Source organism: Melospiza georgiana, chromosome 15, assembly GCF_028018845.1.
Source record: "Melospiza georgiana isolate bMelGeo1 chromosome 15, bMelGeo1.pri, whole genome shotgun sequence".
NCBI lineage: Eukaryota > Metazoa > Chordata > Aves > Passeriformes > Passerellidae > Melospiza > Melospiza georgiana.
Genome location: NC_080444.1, coordinates 2,029,645 through 2,045,641, shown reverse-complemented (window position 1 = coordinate 2,045,641; position 15,997 = coordinate 2,029,645). Strand labels below are relative to the sequence as shown.

General features: G+C 53.5%; 1 protein-coding gene across 1 annotated transcript in view; it reads right to left on the bottom strand.

Annotated features, from left to right (window-relative positions):
- Positions 1–14,366, bottom strand: part of STK10 (serine/threonine kinase 10) — a 41,529-nt gene extending 27,163 nt beyond the window's left edge. Inside the window, exons 1-2 of the mRNA XM_058034674.1 lie at positions 14,140–14,366; positions 1,407–1,571 (exon numbers count right to left, since the gene is read on the bottom strand). Coding sequence (XP_057890657.1) covers positions 1,407–1,571; positions 14,140–14,295 — 321 coding nt within the window. The 5' untranslated portion in view covers positions 14,296–14,366. The remainder of the gene's footprint in view (positions 1–1,406; positions 1,572–14,139) is intronic.
- Between the last annotated feature and the right edge of the window lie 1,631 nt (positions 14,367–15,997).

The following is a 15,997-nucleotide window of genomic DNA, read 5'->3' as shown; positions in this document are numbered from 1 at the left end:
GAAGGAAGGAGGGAAGGCAAAGCTCCCCGTGGCAGGGATGGGGCTGACATTTCAGAGCAGGGCAGGGAGGTGAAGCCAGAGAGGGTGGCAGCTGGAGCAGCCTCATCTCTCACCCCGGCTCAGGCTGTGTTTGCCTTTTTACTTCAGCCCAGATTAATCCTGCTGCACTTGCAATCCATCCAAATCCCAGTCCTAGGAGGGATGTTTGTCCTTCCCTTCCTCACAGAGTACATATTTACCTTGCTCTTAACATAGCCAGGGCTCAGAATCCATCCAAAATACCAACGGGACAGCTCAGCTCCCTCGAGAGCAGAAGAGAGAGCAGAAACACTCCAGCACTGCAAGCTGGGTGTTCCACAGGGCTCAGGGTCTTCAGCCATGGATTTTTAACCAAGAAAACACGTGCTGACAGTGCAGAAGGTGCTGCTGAACCAGCCCAATGAAACATCCCCCTCCTGCACTGCTGGAGCCAGGCTGGGATTGGCACCACAGGCAGGGACTGGCAGCTCCAACAGCCCAGCTCACACCAGGCAAGCCCCACAAGCTGAGATCTCCTCTTTAACTCTGTTAAATCTACCCAGGGAGGCCACAGAGGTATCTGAGACGTTAAAAACAGGAAGGAAGAAGCAGCAGAGCTGCTGAATGCACCCTCTGCCACTCTCCTGACTTCCTGTGGTTCAAGGAGGAGCAGATGAACTGAGGAGATGGGTTTGGAAATGCTCCTGTTCACCTGATTTCCACAATCCTCACCCAGGCACAGAGCTGAGCACCCAAGGGCTCACTCCCCCAGCCCCTCCATGCCCTGCACAGAGCACAGGAAGGAGCGTTTCACACTCAGCTTCCTCTGCTGCCTCTCACACACGGCTTCCTCTGAAGCTTTCACCACTCTGAGAGAACAGCAGGCAGGGGAAATCAAAAACCATCTATAAACCTGCTGGGCTAGGGGAGAGAGCTGCAGGAACCTGCTGTTCCAGCCCCTGCACCAACCCACTCCACTGCATTTTATGTTCCTGCCCCTCCACAATGCAGCTCTGGCTATCAGGTGCCTCTGCTTTGCAGGGGCTGAGCCCCAAATCAGCCCCAAATCCTGAAAATCACTTGGAAGAGTCTCCCTTCCAGCTGGTGCTTTAAAAGAGAGGGGAACTTACTGGTGATGCTTTTTCTCCCTTTACAAACTCTTCATGGTGGGAAAAAAACCCAACTCCGAGTTCCCTGTGAAATCCCTTGGCCCTCCCTTGGGTTTTTACCAGCAGCTTTAGCAAGAAGAGAGTTTGGTGATGAGGACATCAGGGAAAATCCAGGCCCTGAGCACAGAGTGAGCTCCTGACTCATTTCTGATGCTCAAGCAGCTCCAGACAGGGGTTTGTTCACCATGCCAGGGGCAGGATGTGCCAGCCCAGCCTTACCCAGAGTTTGCCATCCCAGTAGAAGGCTCCCAGCAGTTTGACGATGTGGGGGTGGTCACAGGTGGCCAGGATCTCAATCTCCACCATGTAATCCTCCAGCTCATCCTCACTCTTGGTCTCGATGACCTTGGCAGCTGCCAGAGCTCCCGTCTCCTTGTTCTTGGCCTGGAAGGGAAATCGGGGTGAGTGCAGAGAAAGTGAGGAGCAGCAAATTGCTGAGCTCTGGAATCTGCTCCCTGGACTCCTCCAGGGATGGGCACTCCACCCTGGAGCAGCTTTGGGTTGTGGGTTTTTAACATTTATCACTGGTATTTTAACATTTATCACATTTATCACAATATATGTGATAAATGTGATAAATTTAATAATAAATATTTATCACCATAAATTAATATTTATTGTTATAAATATTAATTTATTACAATATGTTGATAAATTAATTTATCAATATAAAAAGTTGCCCTCTGCTATGTTGAAAACTCCCTTTTTATTGATGTTGAAGAAAACTTCCATTTATTGAGTCCAATTATTTTATTTTATGGTGATGGCAAGCTGAGCTGTCTGTGTGCGCTCACAGCCCAGCAAGCCAAGCATTAGGATTGAAATGTGCACAGCAACTCAGAAATATCTGCCACAAAATGCTCTAAAGTGTAGGGGGCTTTTAACACTGCCCATTCCATGGATGGTTCCTGTAAATTAAAGAGCTCCAGTTCCTGCTCAGCTTGGCTGGCCCCAGCCATCTCACCAGGAGGGAACTTGCAGGGCCATTTCTGCTTCCCAAAGCTGCCCACAGAGTGCCCGGGTCCTCCTTCCTCCCTCCGGGCTCCAAAGCCAAACCACTTCCCATCACAGGGAGAGGGAAGCCTTGAGGGAAGGAGATGCACCCTGTTGTCTGTAGCATGGGGAGAAAAAAGGAAGCAAGGAAACCTCAAAGTGCAGAAGTTCTCTGATGATACCACAGGTGAATTACTAGAAATCCTGAACATGCAGATAATCCAACCAAGATCTATCTGAGAGTGCAGCCAGGTGGGGATGGCACCGTGCTCCCAGGGACAGGGACAGGAGGAGAGGGAACAGCTCAGGCTGGGCCAGGGGAGTTCAGGGTGGGCACAGCAGGAATTTCCCCATGGAAAGGGGGCTCAGGGCAGGCTCAGGGTGGGCACAGCAGGAATTTCCCCATGGAAAGGGGGCTCAGGGCAGGCTCAGGGTGGGCACAGCAGGAATTTCCCCATGGAAAGGGGGCTCAGGGTGGGCACAGCAGGAATTTCCCCATGGAAAGGGGGCTCAGGGCAGGCTCAGGGTGGGCACAGCAGGAATTTCCCCATGGAAAGGGGGCTCAGGGCAGGCTCAGGGTGGGCACAGCAGGAATTTCCCCATGGAAAAGGGGCTCAGGCACTGGAACTGCCCAGGGAGGTTTGGAGAGCCCATCAATGGAGTTTCCCAGGAATTTCTGGAGGTGGCACTTGGTGGGGATGGGGCACAGCCTGGATCTGATGATGCTGAAAGCCTTTTCCAACCTAAGTGATTGTGTAAAATTTGTAAAATCCACAGCCCAGCTGCAGCAGGAGATGTGTCACCCGTGGCAGAGGGGTGAGACAGGAGCTGCTGACTCAGGAGCATCCAGACATTCCCAGCAGCTCATTGAGTCAGCAGCTCACCCACTGCTCCCCACAATTCCACCTCCTCCCATCTTTTCCTCCCCTCTCCCCCAGGGCAACAATTCCCACTGTGGATGGAACCCCTGGAGGAGCCAGCCAAGCTCTGTCACATACAACTTTTATGAAAAACCCTTTCCTTAGGATTTTTCCTCCTGAGAAGCTGAGAGGCCTCAGGAACAAAATGCAAACATTGATTATCTGCTGCTGTGGAATGCAACAGGTGCATCTGGGATTGGCCCATCTTGGTTGTTTCTAATTAATGGCCAATCACAGTCAGCTGGCTTGGAATGATAACAAACCTTTGTTATCATTCTTTGCTATCCTATTCTTACCCAGCCTTCTGATGAAATCCTTTCTTCTATTCTTTTAGTATAGTTTTAATGTAATGTATATCATAAAATAATAAATCAGCCTTCTGAAACATGGAGTCAGATCCTCATCTCTCCCCTCATCCTCAGACCCCTGTGAACACCGTCACAAAGCTCTGCTCGTGACCCTTCTCCCCACTCTGCAGTTTCCATCTCTGTGTTTGGAAAACCCTCAGGGGAGCTCACAGGAGGATGAATCCCTGCTGCAAACACCACAAACCCCCCTGAACAGCTTCACACAGCTTGGGTGACACTGCCACACGCACCAAGGGACAGCTGGGCAGGCAGGAAGGAATATCGGGCAAATCATTCAGCAGAGGGAGGAACACGAGGGATCTGTGCTGTGTTTTGAAGCGTTGCTGCATTCCAGGAGCTGGCAGGGACAGCCCTGTCCTCACACAGGGGACAAATCCATTTCCATCTGGGCTCCCTGCCCACGCTCAGGCCAGCAGATCCTGCTGCTTTCGGGAGAAATTAGGGGGTTTCTTTAGCTCAGCCCAGCTGGGTTCTCACCCAGCCAGCAGCAGAGGCTCTCACACAGAGGGCAGGGCAGGGGGAAACGTGGAAGGGGCACGGGGAGAAGCTCAGCCCTTCCAAACAGCAGCCAGAAGTGCCCCACTGTGTTCGCTCCGCACTCGCAGAGCTGGGAGAGCTCCAAGCAGGGGAAGTAAATATTGTGAGAAGAGGTGGGGCTTCCCCTGGAGCTCTGCTCCCCGCGGAGGGGCCCTGCCAGCCCAGCCCTGCAGGATGCTGGGGAGAGCCGGGAGCAGGGCAGGGGGCTGGGCCGGGCCAGGGGCTGCACATTGGGTTGGGGGGGGGACCACAGCCCAGCCTGGCTCGCTGCTATGGCTGCACCCCTGGGGAGCAGCTGGGAGCCCCCTGTGCCCGCCTGGGGCAGGGGCCAGGGCAGAGGCACCTCTGCATCTCTGCATCGTGTGAGCTGGGATGGACAGGGGTTACAGAATGCACAGAGTCACAGAGAATTCACAGAATCACTCACAGCATCACTCACAGAATGCACAGAATCACACACAGAATCACTCACAGAATTCACAGAATCACACAGAATCAAACACAGAATGCACAGAATCACACACAGAACTCACACACAATTCAGAGAATCACACAGAATTCACAGAATCACTCACAGAATTCTCAGAATTCATAGAATCACACACATAATTCACAGAGAATCACACACAGAATTCACAGAATCACTCACAGAATTCTCAGAATTCATAGAATCACACAGAATTCACAGAGGATCACACACAGAATTCACAGAGGATCACACACAGAATTCACAGAATCACACACAAAATCCACACACAGAATTCACAGAATGCACATAGAGAATTTACAGAATCACTCACAGAATTCACACACAGAATCCACGCACAGAATTACACAGAATCAGAGAATCACACGTGGAATCACACACAGAATTTACAGAGAATCACACAGAACTACACACAGAATTCACACAATCACACACAGAATTCACAGAATCACCGGGTTGGAAGGGACCTTCAAGACCATCCAGTCCAACCCAGCCCCAGCACCTCACCCAAACCCTGGCACCCAGTGCCACATCCAGGCTTTGTTAAACACACCCAGGGATGGTGACTCCACCACCTCCCCGGGCAGAACATTCCAGAACTTTATCACCCTTTCTGTAAAAACTTTTTCCTAATATCCAACCTGTCCAACCTAATATCCAAGCCTTGGTGCAGCTTGAGGCTGCTGGATGCCAGTTCCATCTTCAGCTCCTCCACTCCTGGACATTTCAAACCCACAGATAATTTGTCCTTAGGGTGCTAATTAGCGCCAAAAATAAGAAACCCAAGCAGAGAGCTGCCAGCACAGTGCCCAGGAGGCGCTGCTCAACTCCAGGGGGTTCATTACAGTCATTTCAACCCCAAAATCCCCTCGTGGCCACCAGCAGCCCCTGAGCAAGTCAATGGTGACAGGTCAGTGCAGGAGCAGGGCTGGAATGTGCATTCCACAAATGTCACATAAAAGTTACTCAGTAAACTGAGAGAGAGGAGCAGGAAACAGGGGAAAGCATGTCCCTGAGAGGGAGACACAGAGGGTGCACAGAGGGTGCTGCCCAACCCCTGGGATGCCAGGAGACAGGGGATGAGCAGGATTTCCCATCAAAGGGAAAGCTCTGCTGGGTTTTTGTGGATCTGAGGGGTGAGAGGTGCCTGCCCAGGTGACAGAAGTGGGAACGGGGACAGGAGCAGGGCTGGAATTTGTGCATTCCACAAACGTCACATAAAAGTTACTCAGTAAACTGAGAGACAGCAGAGAGCCACACAGGAATCCAGCAGGAACCAGGGAAAGGATTTCCCTGAGAGCCCTGGGGCACAGGGGGTGCTGCCCAACCCCTGGAACACCAGGAGACAGGGGATGAGCAGGATTGCTCCTCAGAGGGAAAGCTCTGCTGGTTTTTGTGGATCCCAGGGCTGAGAGGTGCCTGCCCAGGTGACAGAAGTGGCTCTTTGGCCTCTGCCTGTGACTCACCCCGCAGCTATTGTGAAATCCCAGCGTGACAAACACAGGAACTATTTTAAGCCCTGCAAGAACCCACGAGGGGAAGGCTGGAGGGTTCAGCACGGCCAGTTTCTAGGTGAGGCAGAGGAAAACCCTCCCTGAACTCTCACTGGCACAAAAAGCAGAACTGAGAGCTCCCCAAGGGCCTCATTCAGCTCCTTTGCACCCCAGGCCACGGGGTCATCCCCACAGGTGCCATGCCACCAAATTTCTGTGTCAGCTCTTCCTCCCCTCCTTGTCCCCATGCCAGGAGAGCTGATGCTGCAGATGTCACCAGGCTGGAGCCCCAGGAGGAACCTGGAGAAACCAGGGATGCTCAACTGTGGGGTGATAGCTGGGCCTGTCCCACCCCACTCCTGATCCCTCATGTGATTCCCAGGGATTACATCATGGTTAATTGCCCCTGATTAATTGCCTCCTCATGAACCTCCCTGTATCAATAAACAAACACAGAATGGCCAGGCTTGAGTCAGTGCTCGTGGTGCTGTCAGATAATCAATGGAGCAGGAATGGAGACAGGCTGGGAAAGCTGGGGCTGTTCTACCTGGAGGAGTGAAGCTTTGGGGTGATCTCATTGGGGCCTTCCAGTGCCTGAAGGGCAGAAAAAAAATTAAAAATAGAGAGAGTGTTCCCCAGGAATGGGAGTGATGGAAACAGAGAATGGCTTCACACTGACAGAGCAGGGATGGATGGGATTTGGGGAAGGAATTGTGCAGGCCCTGGCACAGCTGTGGCTGCCCCTGGATCCCTGGCAGTGCCCCAGGCCAGGCTGGATGGGCTTGGAGCCACCTGGGACAGTGGGAGGTGTCCCTGCCATGGCAGGGGTGGAATGAGATGAGCTTTAAGGTCCCTTCCATCCCAAACCATTCCATGGCTTCCAAGCCTATCAGGCACCCTAGAACCATAAAGAATCCTATTTGGGGTTTTGTTGAAATGCTGGATTCATGCCCAGGTGCCACCAAAGAGTAGTTGGTGACTCCTGGGCAGGGCACAGCAGCACAGCCCCAGCCCGGGCCCAGGCCCAGGCCCAGCACAGCCCAGGCCCAGCCCTGCTGCTCCGGCAGCTGTGGCAACATTTCAGCAAGAGGGAAGGGGAAGTGGCTTATGAAACACCCCAAAAACCGTTAAATAAAAAAAACACTGAAAAGCAGAAATGCCTTCCTTTGGTTAGAGAAGCTGAGGGCAGTAAAGCAGCCCCAGCAAAGAGCTCAGCTCCAGCCACAGCCCCTGGGCAGCTCTGCCAAACAAAAGTGTGACCAAAGCTCAGCACAAACACCTCTGCTGGCCCTCAGCAAAGGGGGCAGAGAGGAGAAGCCCAGAGAGCTGCACGTGATGTTCCAGAGCTTGCACCCAAAGGCCACAGAGGCACAGACAGGGGGCTGGGGCTGCTGGAACACCCACAGAAAGCAGCACAGCTCCTGGGCCGTGCAAATAAACAGGCAAGGTTTGGGGAGAGGGAAGTTCCACCCCGACCCAGCATCTTCAGCCTAAAATTAAAGAGTGACAATGCCCAATTTTGCTCTGAATTTATTCTAATGAAAATGGATGGATTTACAGCATGGACAAAAGGTTCTGATTGCAGTGATTCTGCAATATTTATTGTTCATTAGAACAAATTAGTAAACATTATTTATCAAATGTTTCCTGTTGCACCTACAACCTTCTGTGCATCAAAAAGGAATTTCCAGTTTTCCCCTTCCATCCAAATGCCATAAACATAATCAATCATTCAGCAGCTAACCCCTCATTTCTCAAATCAAAGTGAATTTTCTCATGCCTGATAGTTGAGAGGCCCAAGCATCCTTCAAATCACCAGTCCTGGAAGAGCACTGTGCTCCAAGGGAGCATTCCTGGCCCTGTCTGCATGCAGACAACACCACAACATTGGGAAAATAACTAAAAAATAGAGGGGAAAAGCCTTTCAGGCAGTTCTGAGTTTCCTAGCAACTCCCTGCTCCAAGCTTGGTGCACAGAGGGCTGTGGGAGCAGGGGCTGGATGGCTGAGACACCCAGGGAAGGGGTTTGGGCTGGCCCTGGCAGGGCTGGCCCTGGCAGCCCTCCCTCACTGGGCTGGAAAGCACCAGCTCAGCAAGGTCCTGGCAGGGCAATACAACACTCAGCTCTTCCCTGTCCCCAGCGCTGCCCAGCACTGCTGGCACTGCCCTTGGCAGGAGGAATACAGGGCAGGAGCAGCAGAGCCAGCTGTGGGGAAAACCAAGAGCAGGTGATGGGCACAGCCTCCTCTTTCTCTGCCTGTGCCACCTCTCCAGACACCACAGAGAGCAAATCAAGACAGGAGCCCTGGGGACAGGAGGTGAGAAATGCCAGCAAGGTCGTCACAGATATCTTTTATGAAAAATCCTTTCCTCAGGATTTTTCCTCCTGAGAAGCTGGGAGGCCTCAGGAACAAAATGCAAACAATGATTATCTGCTGCTGTGGAATGCAACAGGTGCATCTGGGATTGGTCTCATGTGGTTGTTTCTAATTAATGGCCAATTACAGTCAGCTGGCTCAGACAGAGAGTACAAGCCACAAACTTTTGTGATCATTCTTTGCTATTCTATTCTTAGCCAGCCTTCTGATGAAACCTTTTCTTCTATTCTTTTAGCATAGTTTTAATGTAATATATATCATAAAATAATAAATCAGCCTTCTGAAACGTGGAGTGAGATCCTCGTCTCGTCCCCCATCCTCACAGCCCTGCGAGCACAGTCACACGAGGTCCCTGTGCTGCCTGGGAGGGAGGTGGCACCGAGGGGCTTTTCCCCAGCCAGAGAGAAGCAGAGGCAGCAGCTGCAGCAGGAACAGAGCCCTGGCTGTGCTCTGTGCCAGGGACACGCTGCCCCGTCCAGCCCCAGCCCGGGGTGGCACATCCAGAGCCTGCCCTTGGGGAGCTGCCCCCTCCTTTCCCACGGGAGCACAGCGTGCCCTGCTCCATCTCTGCTCCCTGTGCACTCAGGCTGGCAGTGCCAGGGCATGGGGACACAGCACGGCCACCCCCAGAGCCCCTGGGGACACCCAGACACCTGAGAGCCCCACATCTACAGGAGCACCCCACGGACAGAACAAGAACCTCTTGTCCAGGGAAACTGGATTCTCAGGAGACAAAACATTTACAAAATCAGGGAGGAGTTTTTCTGGGCAGCGACTGCCACGTGCTGAGGGTGAAAGGCTGATCTGAGCTCTCCTGGCAGCAGCACTGCCAGGATCTGGGCTGTGCCACTGAAGTCATTGCCCAAATATTTAGGCCATGGAGAGCTGTCCCTGTCCCCTGTCACACAGAGACAGGCACAGAGCACAGGGCTGCAGCAGGGACACAGCATCCCACGTTCCCATCAGCTGCAAGTGAAAAATCAGGTTTAAAGCTCAGCCAGGTTTAACATTGTTAAACCTTCCCATTCCTCCTTACCGAGCAAAAACATTTTAAGCAAACCCTTCAGCAGTTCTAAAGGACAAGATCACGATCTGATCTTACATTTCTATGGCCAATCAGCTCAAACTTCCCCTGTTTCTGTTTTCCTTCCCTTTTCTTTCTCAAAGTTAACTCTCTGATTAACATCTCTGTGACACCCTTTCCAGGAATTAAAGTGCAGAATCAGAGAACGATTTGGGCTGGAAGGGACCTTAAAGCTCATTTTGTTGCCCTGGGCAGGGACACCTTGCACTGTCCCAGGTGGCTCCAAGCCCTAGCCAGGTGTCCCTTGGGCACTGCCAGGGATCCAGGGACAGCCACAGCTGCTCTGGGAACAATCCCTTCCCAAAATCCCACCTAACCCTGCTCCTCTGTGGATCAAACCAAGAGCTGAGCCTGCATCACTGAGCCAACCACGAGTGGGGCAGGCTGGGGTGATGAGCAGGGGCGTCTGTGGTGCCAGGGCCACCCTGGTGCCCACAAACAGCCCCAGTGCTGCTGCAGCAGCTGCGCCACCCAACAATCAGCCTTTCATGACCCCTTTTTCAAAGCCACATTTCCAGCCCGCAGCATGCACAGCACCGATAGCCCTCAGCACATCAGATAACCCAAAACTCGCCTTTTTTTGGAGGGGAGAGGACACCCAGGGCACAAAAGAGGCGCTGCTGAGCGGGGATGGAGCTGTGTGCAGGCGATTTGCAGGGATGCAGTGAATAACCCCCCCCAGGGCAGCCTGTCCCCACCCTGCCTTATCGGAGCCACTGTTCCCATGGGCAGCCCTGGGCAGGGCAGATAGCGCTTCTCAGGAGCACCAAAACAATCCCTGGGAGAGACACAGGGGGAAACAATCCCCAGGAGAAAGGCAGGGGAAACAATCCCCAGGAGAAAGGCAGGGGAAACAATCCCCAGGAGAAAGGCAGGGGGCTCTAACCCCAGAACAATCCCCAGGAGAAAGGTAGGGGGCTCTGGAACCAAAACAATCCCCAGGAGAAAGGCAGGGGAAACAATCCCAGGGAAAGGCAGGGGAAACAATCCCCAGGGAAAAGCAGGGGGCTCTGGAACCAAAACAATCCCCAGGGAAAAGCAGGGGGGCTCAGGCCGTGCCCCAGCAGCCAGAGGAGCCCCTGCAAGCCAGGAGCTGCCCATGCCCACATGGGCATCCCTTCCTGGGGGCATTAACAGGGCAGGGAATGCTCAGTTTGCAGGGCTGAGAGGGGATGCAGGGGCTCCTGCACTGCTGGTTCCACCCTGAGCATCTTCCCCGAGAGCCCAGGGGTTGCCACTGCCACTTGTGCCTCCAAGGATGACAGCTCTGTAGCGGCAGCACACATCCTCTGGGTTTATGGGTGCTATCTTAGGTGTTTTCCCAGAATAACTCTGCTTTTTTCTCTTTTCTTGTCTTTTCCAAAGTGGCAACACAGATTCTCTGGGTTTATAAGCAGTATTTTAGGTGTTTTTCCAGGAGAATAACTCTGCCTTTTTCTTTTCTTTCCTGAAGTGGCAACGCAGATCCTCAGGGTTTATGGGTGCTATCTTAGACGTTTTTCCAGGAAAATAACTCTGCTTTTTTCTTTTCTGAAGTGGCAGCACAGATCCTCTGGGTTTATAAACAGTATTTTAGGTGTCTTTCCAGGAAAGTAACTCTGTTTTTCTTCTAAGGCAGCTTGGGAAGTCTGAGGAACTTTACAGACCCCAACCCTGGGTGGGCTGGAGCCTTCCCACTGACCACAGATCCTGACTATTGGATTTAGGATCATCCATTTAACAAGCTTGGGATGAGGTGGTGCCAAAGCTTGGTCACCTTTGGGCTGCCACCCTGTCCTCAGTGCACCCCTGGCCCTGCCAAGGCCACGGCATTCACAGAATAGGAGCTAGAAAGGAACATTTCCTCCCCACCCCCTTGTACTTTTCAGCTTCATTGCCCTCTGTTCAACTGGTTCCTCACGCAGGCAGATCCTCTTCTGCTGCAAAAAGACTTTCTATAAAAACAGGGAAATCCCAGGCCCAGTTTCTGCTGGCCGCAGGTTTTTTAGGTCTGCTGTGTAGGATCCAGACTCCACTATAAATTTCATTCTTTTTAATTAATGAGTATTTAAATGCAGCCTGTCCTACTTTTGGAAACACTGTGAGAAGCCAGCTCAGCTTTGTCTGAGCTCCAGACAGGATCCCACAGGGCAGGAATACCCCAAATCCCCGAGCTCTGCTCACACCCAGCCCCATAAACCCAAATCCTCCCAAACCCAGCCCGCGTTTCCATCTCTCCACACCTCGGCCTGTGCCAGGTCTGAGTGCCCAGAGAACAAAGCCCTGCTCAGCCCTTTCCAAGGGGACACAGCAGATGGCACACGGGGCAGGATGCAGCTCAGGATCCCGTCACCTCCCCACGCTTCCGGGCGTGGAAAAGGGCTGGAAAATGGGCAGGAACTCACTCCAACATCCTGGAAACCTCGGGGCCCTGTAGACACTCAGCCTCGCTCCAGGCAGTGCCTTCAGTGAGAAAATTAAATTGATTTTAGGGTCAAGAGAATGATTCAAGTTGTTCTCTGAATTTGGGTGCCACCGCTCTCCTGGAGCACAGGGGGGTTGTTCAGCTGCTGTGGTTTTGGTGGGTTATTCTGCAATTTTTGGGGGGTTATTCTGCAATTTTTGGTGAGCTATTCAGCTGATTTTGTGGTGAGTTTTAAGCTGATTTTTTGGCATCTGAGCAGCACAAGAGGGCAAACCCCTTCTTTCACATCCCACCTTACACTCATCCCCACCCCAGATATAAAAAAGCAAAAGGAGACAACAAAAACAAACACTTTTGGTGAAGGGAAAATATGTCTCCAGTTAATAATCCTAAAATAAGGATTTATAAGGATTGTTAATCATTATAAAATAAAGATTTATAGCACAGCACCCCCAAATAACTTGGGGTTTTTAAATGAACAAACTCTTGGATGAGAATTCCAAATCTAGCCATGACCTTTTGCCAGATGGAATGGAGAACAGGTGGAGAAAACATCAAAGCAATGGTGAAGTAAAATGTTGCTAAATACAATAAAGTAACCCTTTGATTTCTGGCACGATGTTAAACCCCACCCTGCCTGACAGGGTTAAAACTCCCCAAAAGCAAAAATTTGCCTGAATATTCCAGAAGGTTTACAACTTCTGGTTGTAAACACACGGTGTCCACTGGGACATTTTCATTCTCATTTGTGTCAAAATGGGGATGAAAAGAGCTGGGGATGAGCTGTTATTGCCTGACAGGCTGACATTCTTTACCTACAGTAATAAAGTTACTCTGACAATGCTTTTCTTGTGAGGCTGGGGTTAATAACTGAGGCATTCAGGCTAAAAACCAAACCAGCCACCTCTAAAGCAGCTTTATTCTCTAAGTCACCTACTTTGGGTACATTGTACATGTTTTAAATAGAAAGCATTTAAATAATTATTTAAATTTTCCTTTCTCTCAGAGGCCACTGAAGTTATTTTACACTGTTTACCTGGCTCCTGTCACTGTTTGAGAAACTTGAGCAAATAAAAGCACGGAATCATCCATGAGTGAGTGTTGCTACACATAAATGTGTCTCCAATGCACCTCACAGAGCAGAATGGCAACAGAATTTCTACTGATGCTGCTTTCGGAAGGATAAATGGAGAAGGGATTTAAATACCATTTTTAGGAACTGTGTTTTATTAGAAGATAGGATCCTTCACTAAAAATGGGTATTTAGCACTCAGTTTTTTAGAGTTTCTGTCAAATACCGTGACAGAGACGAGAAACAAACACGAAATCCCCCTGTCCTGACCCGCAGTCACCTGCCTCCCTTCCTGCCCTGTTTATTTCTCATTTTTCCAAAGGCAATGCCTTCTCAGGTGATCTAAGGAGGCCATCCAGCCCCGGCTGCCCGAGAGGCGGTTCCCATTCCCATTCCCATCCCCATTCCGAGCGGCTCCTGTCACACAGGTGTGTTCAGGGTCCTGCACCCCAGACCCGTCCCCTGCCAGCACACAGCAGGGACAGCGCTGCTTTGGAGAGCAAAGTTCGGGGGATCTTTGCTCCTCCAAGCCCCCGTCCCTAAAGCCGGGGTTAAACATTCACAGCACGGAGCCGGCTCCTTCGGCCCTCCCGAGCTTTTCCTGCCGGCAGCGGAGCTTTTCCTCCCCTGTGAGCGACGAGGACTCGGGAAACACTTGGAGACAGCCCTGGAAGCGCCGACTTCCAAGAAACCTCCCTCCCTCCATTCATTGCACCGGCGGGCTTGGCAGGGAGCGCCGGGGGCTGCTCACAAAAGCATCGCTCTGAAAACCGGGCGATTCGGGGCGACAAAAAAAAAAAAACACCCCCCCCCCCCCCCGCAAAAATAAAATAAAAAACCCTCAAAAACAACAACAACAAAAACAAAACAAAAATAACCAAAACGAAACAAAAAACCGAAAACAAAACCCCAGAAAAGAGAAACAAACAGAAAAAAAAAAAAAAACCGAAAAACAGAAAAACACCCCAAACCCCACAAAAAATAAGTAAAAAAAAAAAAAAAAAAAAAAAAAAAAAAGTAAAAAAAGGCAAGAAATAAAAAAAGCAGGAAGCTTTTCGCCCTCCTTTCCCCTTCCTCCCCGGAGCGCTGCGATCCCAGCCCAGCCGTGCCGTGCCCATCCCGGCTAACGGGATGCGGAGCCGGCCCCGCCGTGCCGGAGCCGCCCCGAGCCCGGGCGGCGGCCCCGCGGCTGCTCCCGGAGCCCTCGGAGCTCTCACCTTGAAGACTTTGCCGAAGGCTCCATCGCCCAGCTCGCCCACCACCTCCCACACCTCGCCGGGGTCCAGGTCGCGGCGGACGTGCTCGTATTCCCTGGAGCGGCGCTTCTCGAAGGCGGAGAGGCGCAGGATGCGGCGGAAATTGGCGAAAGCCATCGCGGAGAGCGGCCCCGGAGCCGCCGCCCCGGCAGGACGGAGCCGCTCGCTCGCTGCGCGCCCGGGGAGCGGCGAGGCGGGACCGGCACCGGGGCCGCCTCCAGCCGCGCACATGGAGCCGGAGCCGCTCCACCTGCTGGGCTGGGCTGGGCTGCCCGCGACCGAGCCATTGGCCGGCAGAGCCCTCCGCCCGCCCGGCCGGCACCGCCCCGCACGGCCCGGCCCGGCCCGGGTATGGCACGGGACAGACAGGGCACGGTCTGGGTATGGCAGAGACACTGCACGGCCCGGCCCGGGTATGACACGGGACAGACAGGGCACGGTCCGGGTATGGCGGAGACACTGCACGGCCCCGCACGGCTCGGCTCGGCCCGGGTATGGCACGGGACAGACAGGGCACGGTCCGGGTATGGCAGAGACAGGGCAAGGCCCCGCACGGCCCGGCTCGGCCCGGGTATGGCACGGTACAGACAGGGCACGGCACGGCTCGGTCCAGGAATGGCACGGCACAGACAGGGCACGGTCCAGACACGGCACCGCCCCGCACGGCTCGGCTCGGTCTGGGCACGTCACAGACAGGGCACGGCCCAGACTGTCGCGGTTCATCCTGGGCGCGGCTCTGCCCTGGCCCGGCACTGCCCAGCCGGGTCAAGGTCCGTCCTGACCGGCACGGCTCAGCTGTGATAGGCTCTGCCCTGTCATCGTGGCACGGTTCAGCCCGGGTACGGCCCGGCTCGGCTCGGCCCCTCCGCGGAGCCAGCCAGGGGATCGCAATCCCGAGCCGAGGAAAGCAAACCCCGGCCCAGCCAGGCAGGGAAGGAGCCATGGCCCCGGCCCGGCCCGGCCTCGCACGAAAAACCCGAATCCCGCCGTGCCTGGGCAGCAGAGCCGCGATGCTGCTCCCCCTGACCCGGGATAGCAGCCGGAGCCGGCGATTCCAGCCGCCGGGAACTGCGGGAACTGCGGGGACCCCGCACCGCCGCTGCTTCGGGGATGGGACCAGGCCGTGTCCGCTGGGACATCGCATCCTCCCCATGGAGGCGGCTCAAAGCCTCTGGAGAGCCGGCTGGAATCCCGAATGGACTGGGGACATAAACCGGCTGGAATCCCGTTGGAATGGGGACATAAACCGGCTGGAATCCCGAATGCAATGGGGACATAAACCGGCTGGAATCCCGTTGGAATGGGGACATAAACCGGCTGGAATCCCGAATGCAATGGGGACATAAACCGGCTGGAATCCCGTTGGAATGGGGACATAAACCGGCTGGAATCCCGTTGGAATGGGGACATGGAAAGCCAGCTGGAATCCCGAATGGAATGGGGACATAAACCGGCTGGAATCCCGTTGGAATGGGGACATAAACCGGCTGGAATCCCGTTGGAATGGAGACATAAACCGGCTGGCAATCCCGTTGGAATGGGGACATGGAAAGCCAGCTGGAATCCCGTTGGAATGGGGACACCTAGGGGACCCCCCCGGCGGTGCAGCCGGAGCCATCGCTCTGCCCCGCACGGACCCGAACCACGCGGGTTTTGCCCCAAATCCAGATCCCAGAGCGCAGCCCGGGGCACAGGGACAGGGGGGGTTCCACACTCCATCCTGAAGGATAATTCCAGCAAAACCCAGCACGGGCTGCCTCGTTCAGAACATCTCATTTTAGCGATGAGTTCCCTGACACATCATTCACTAAAACCTTGG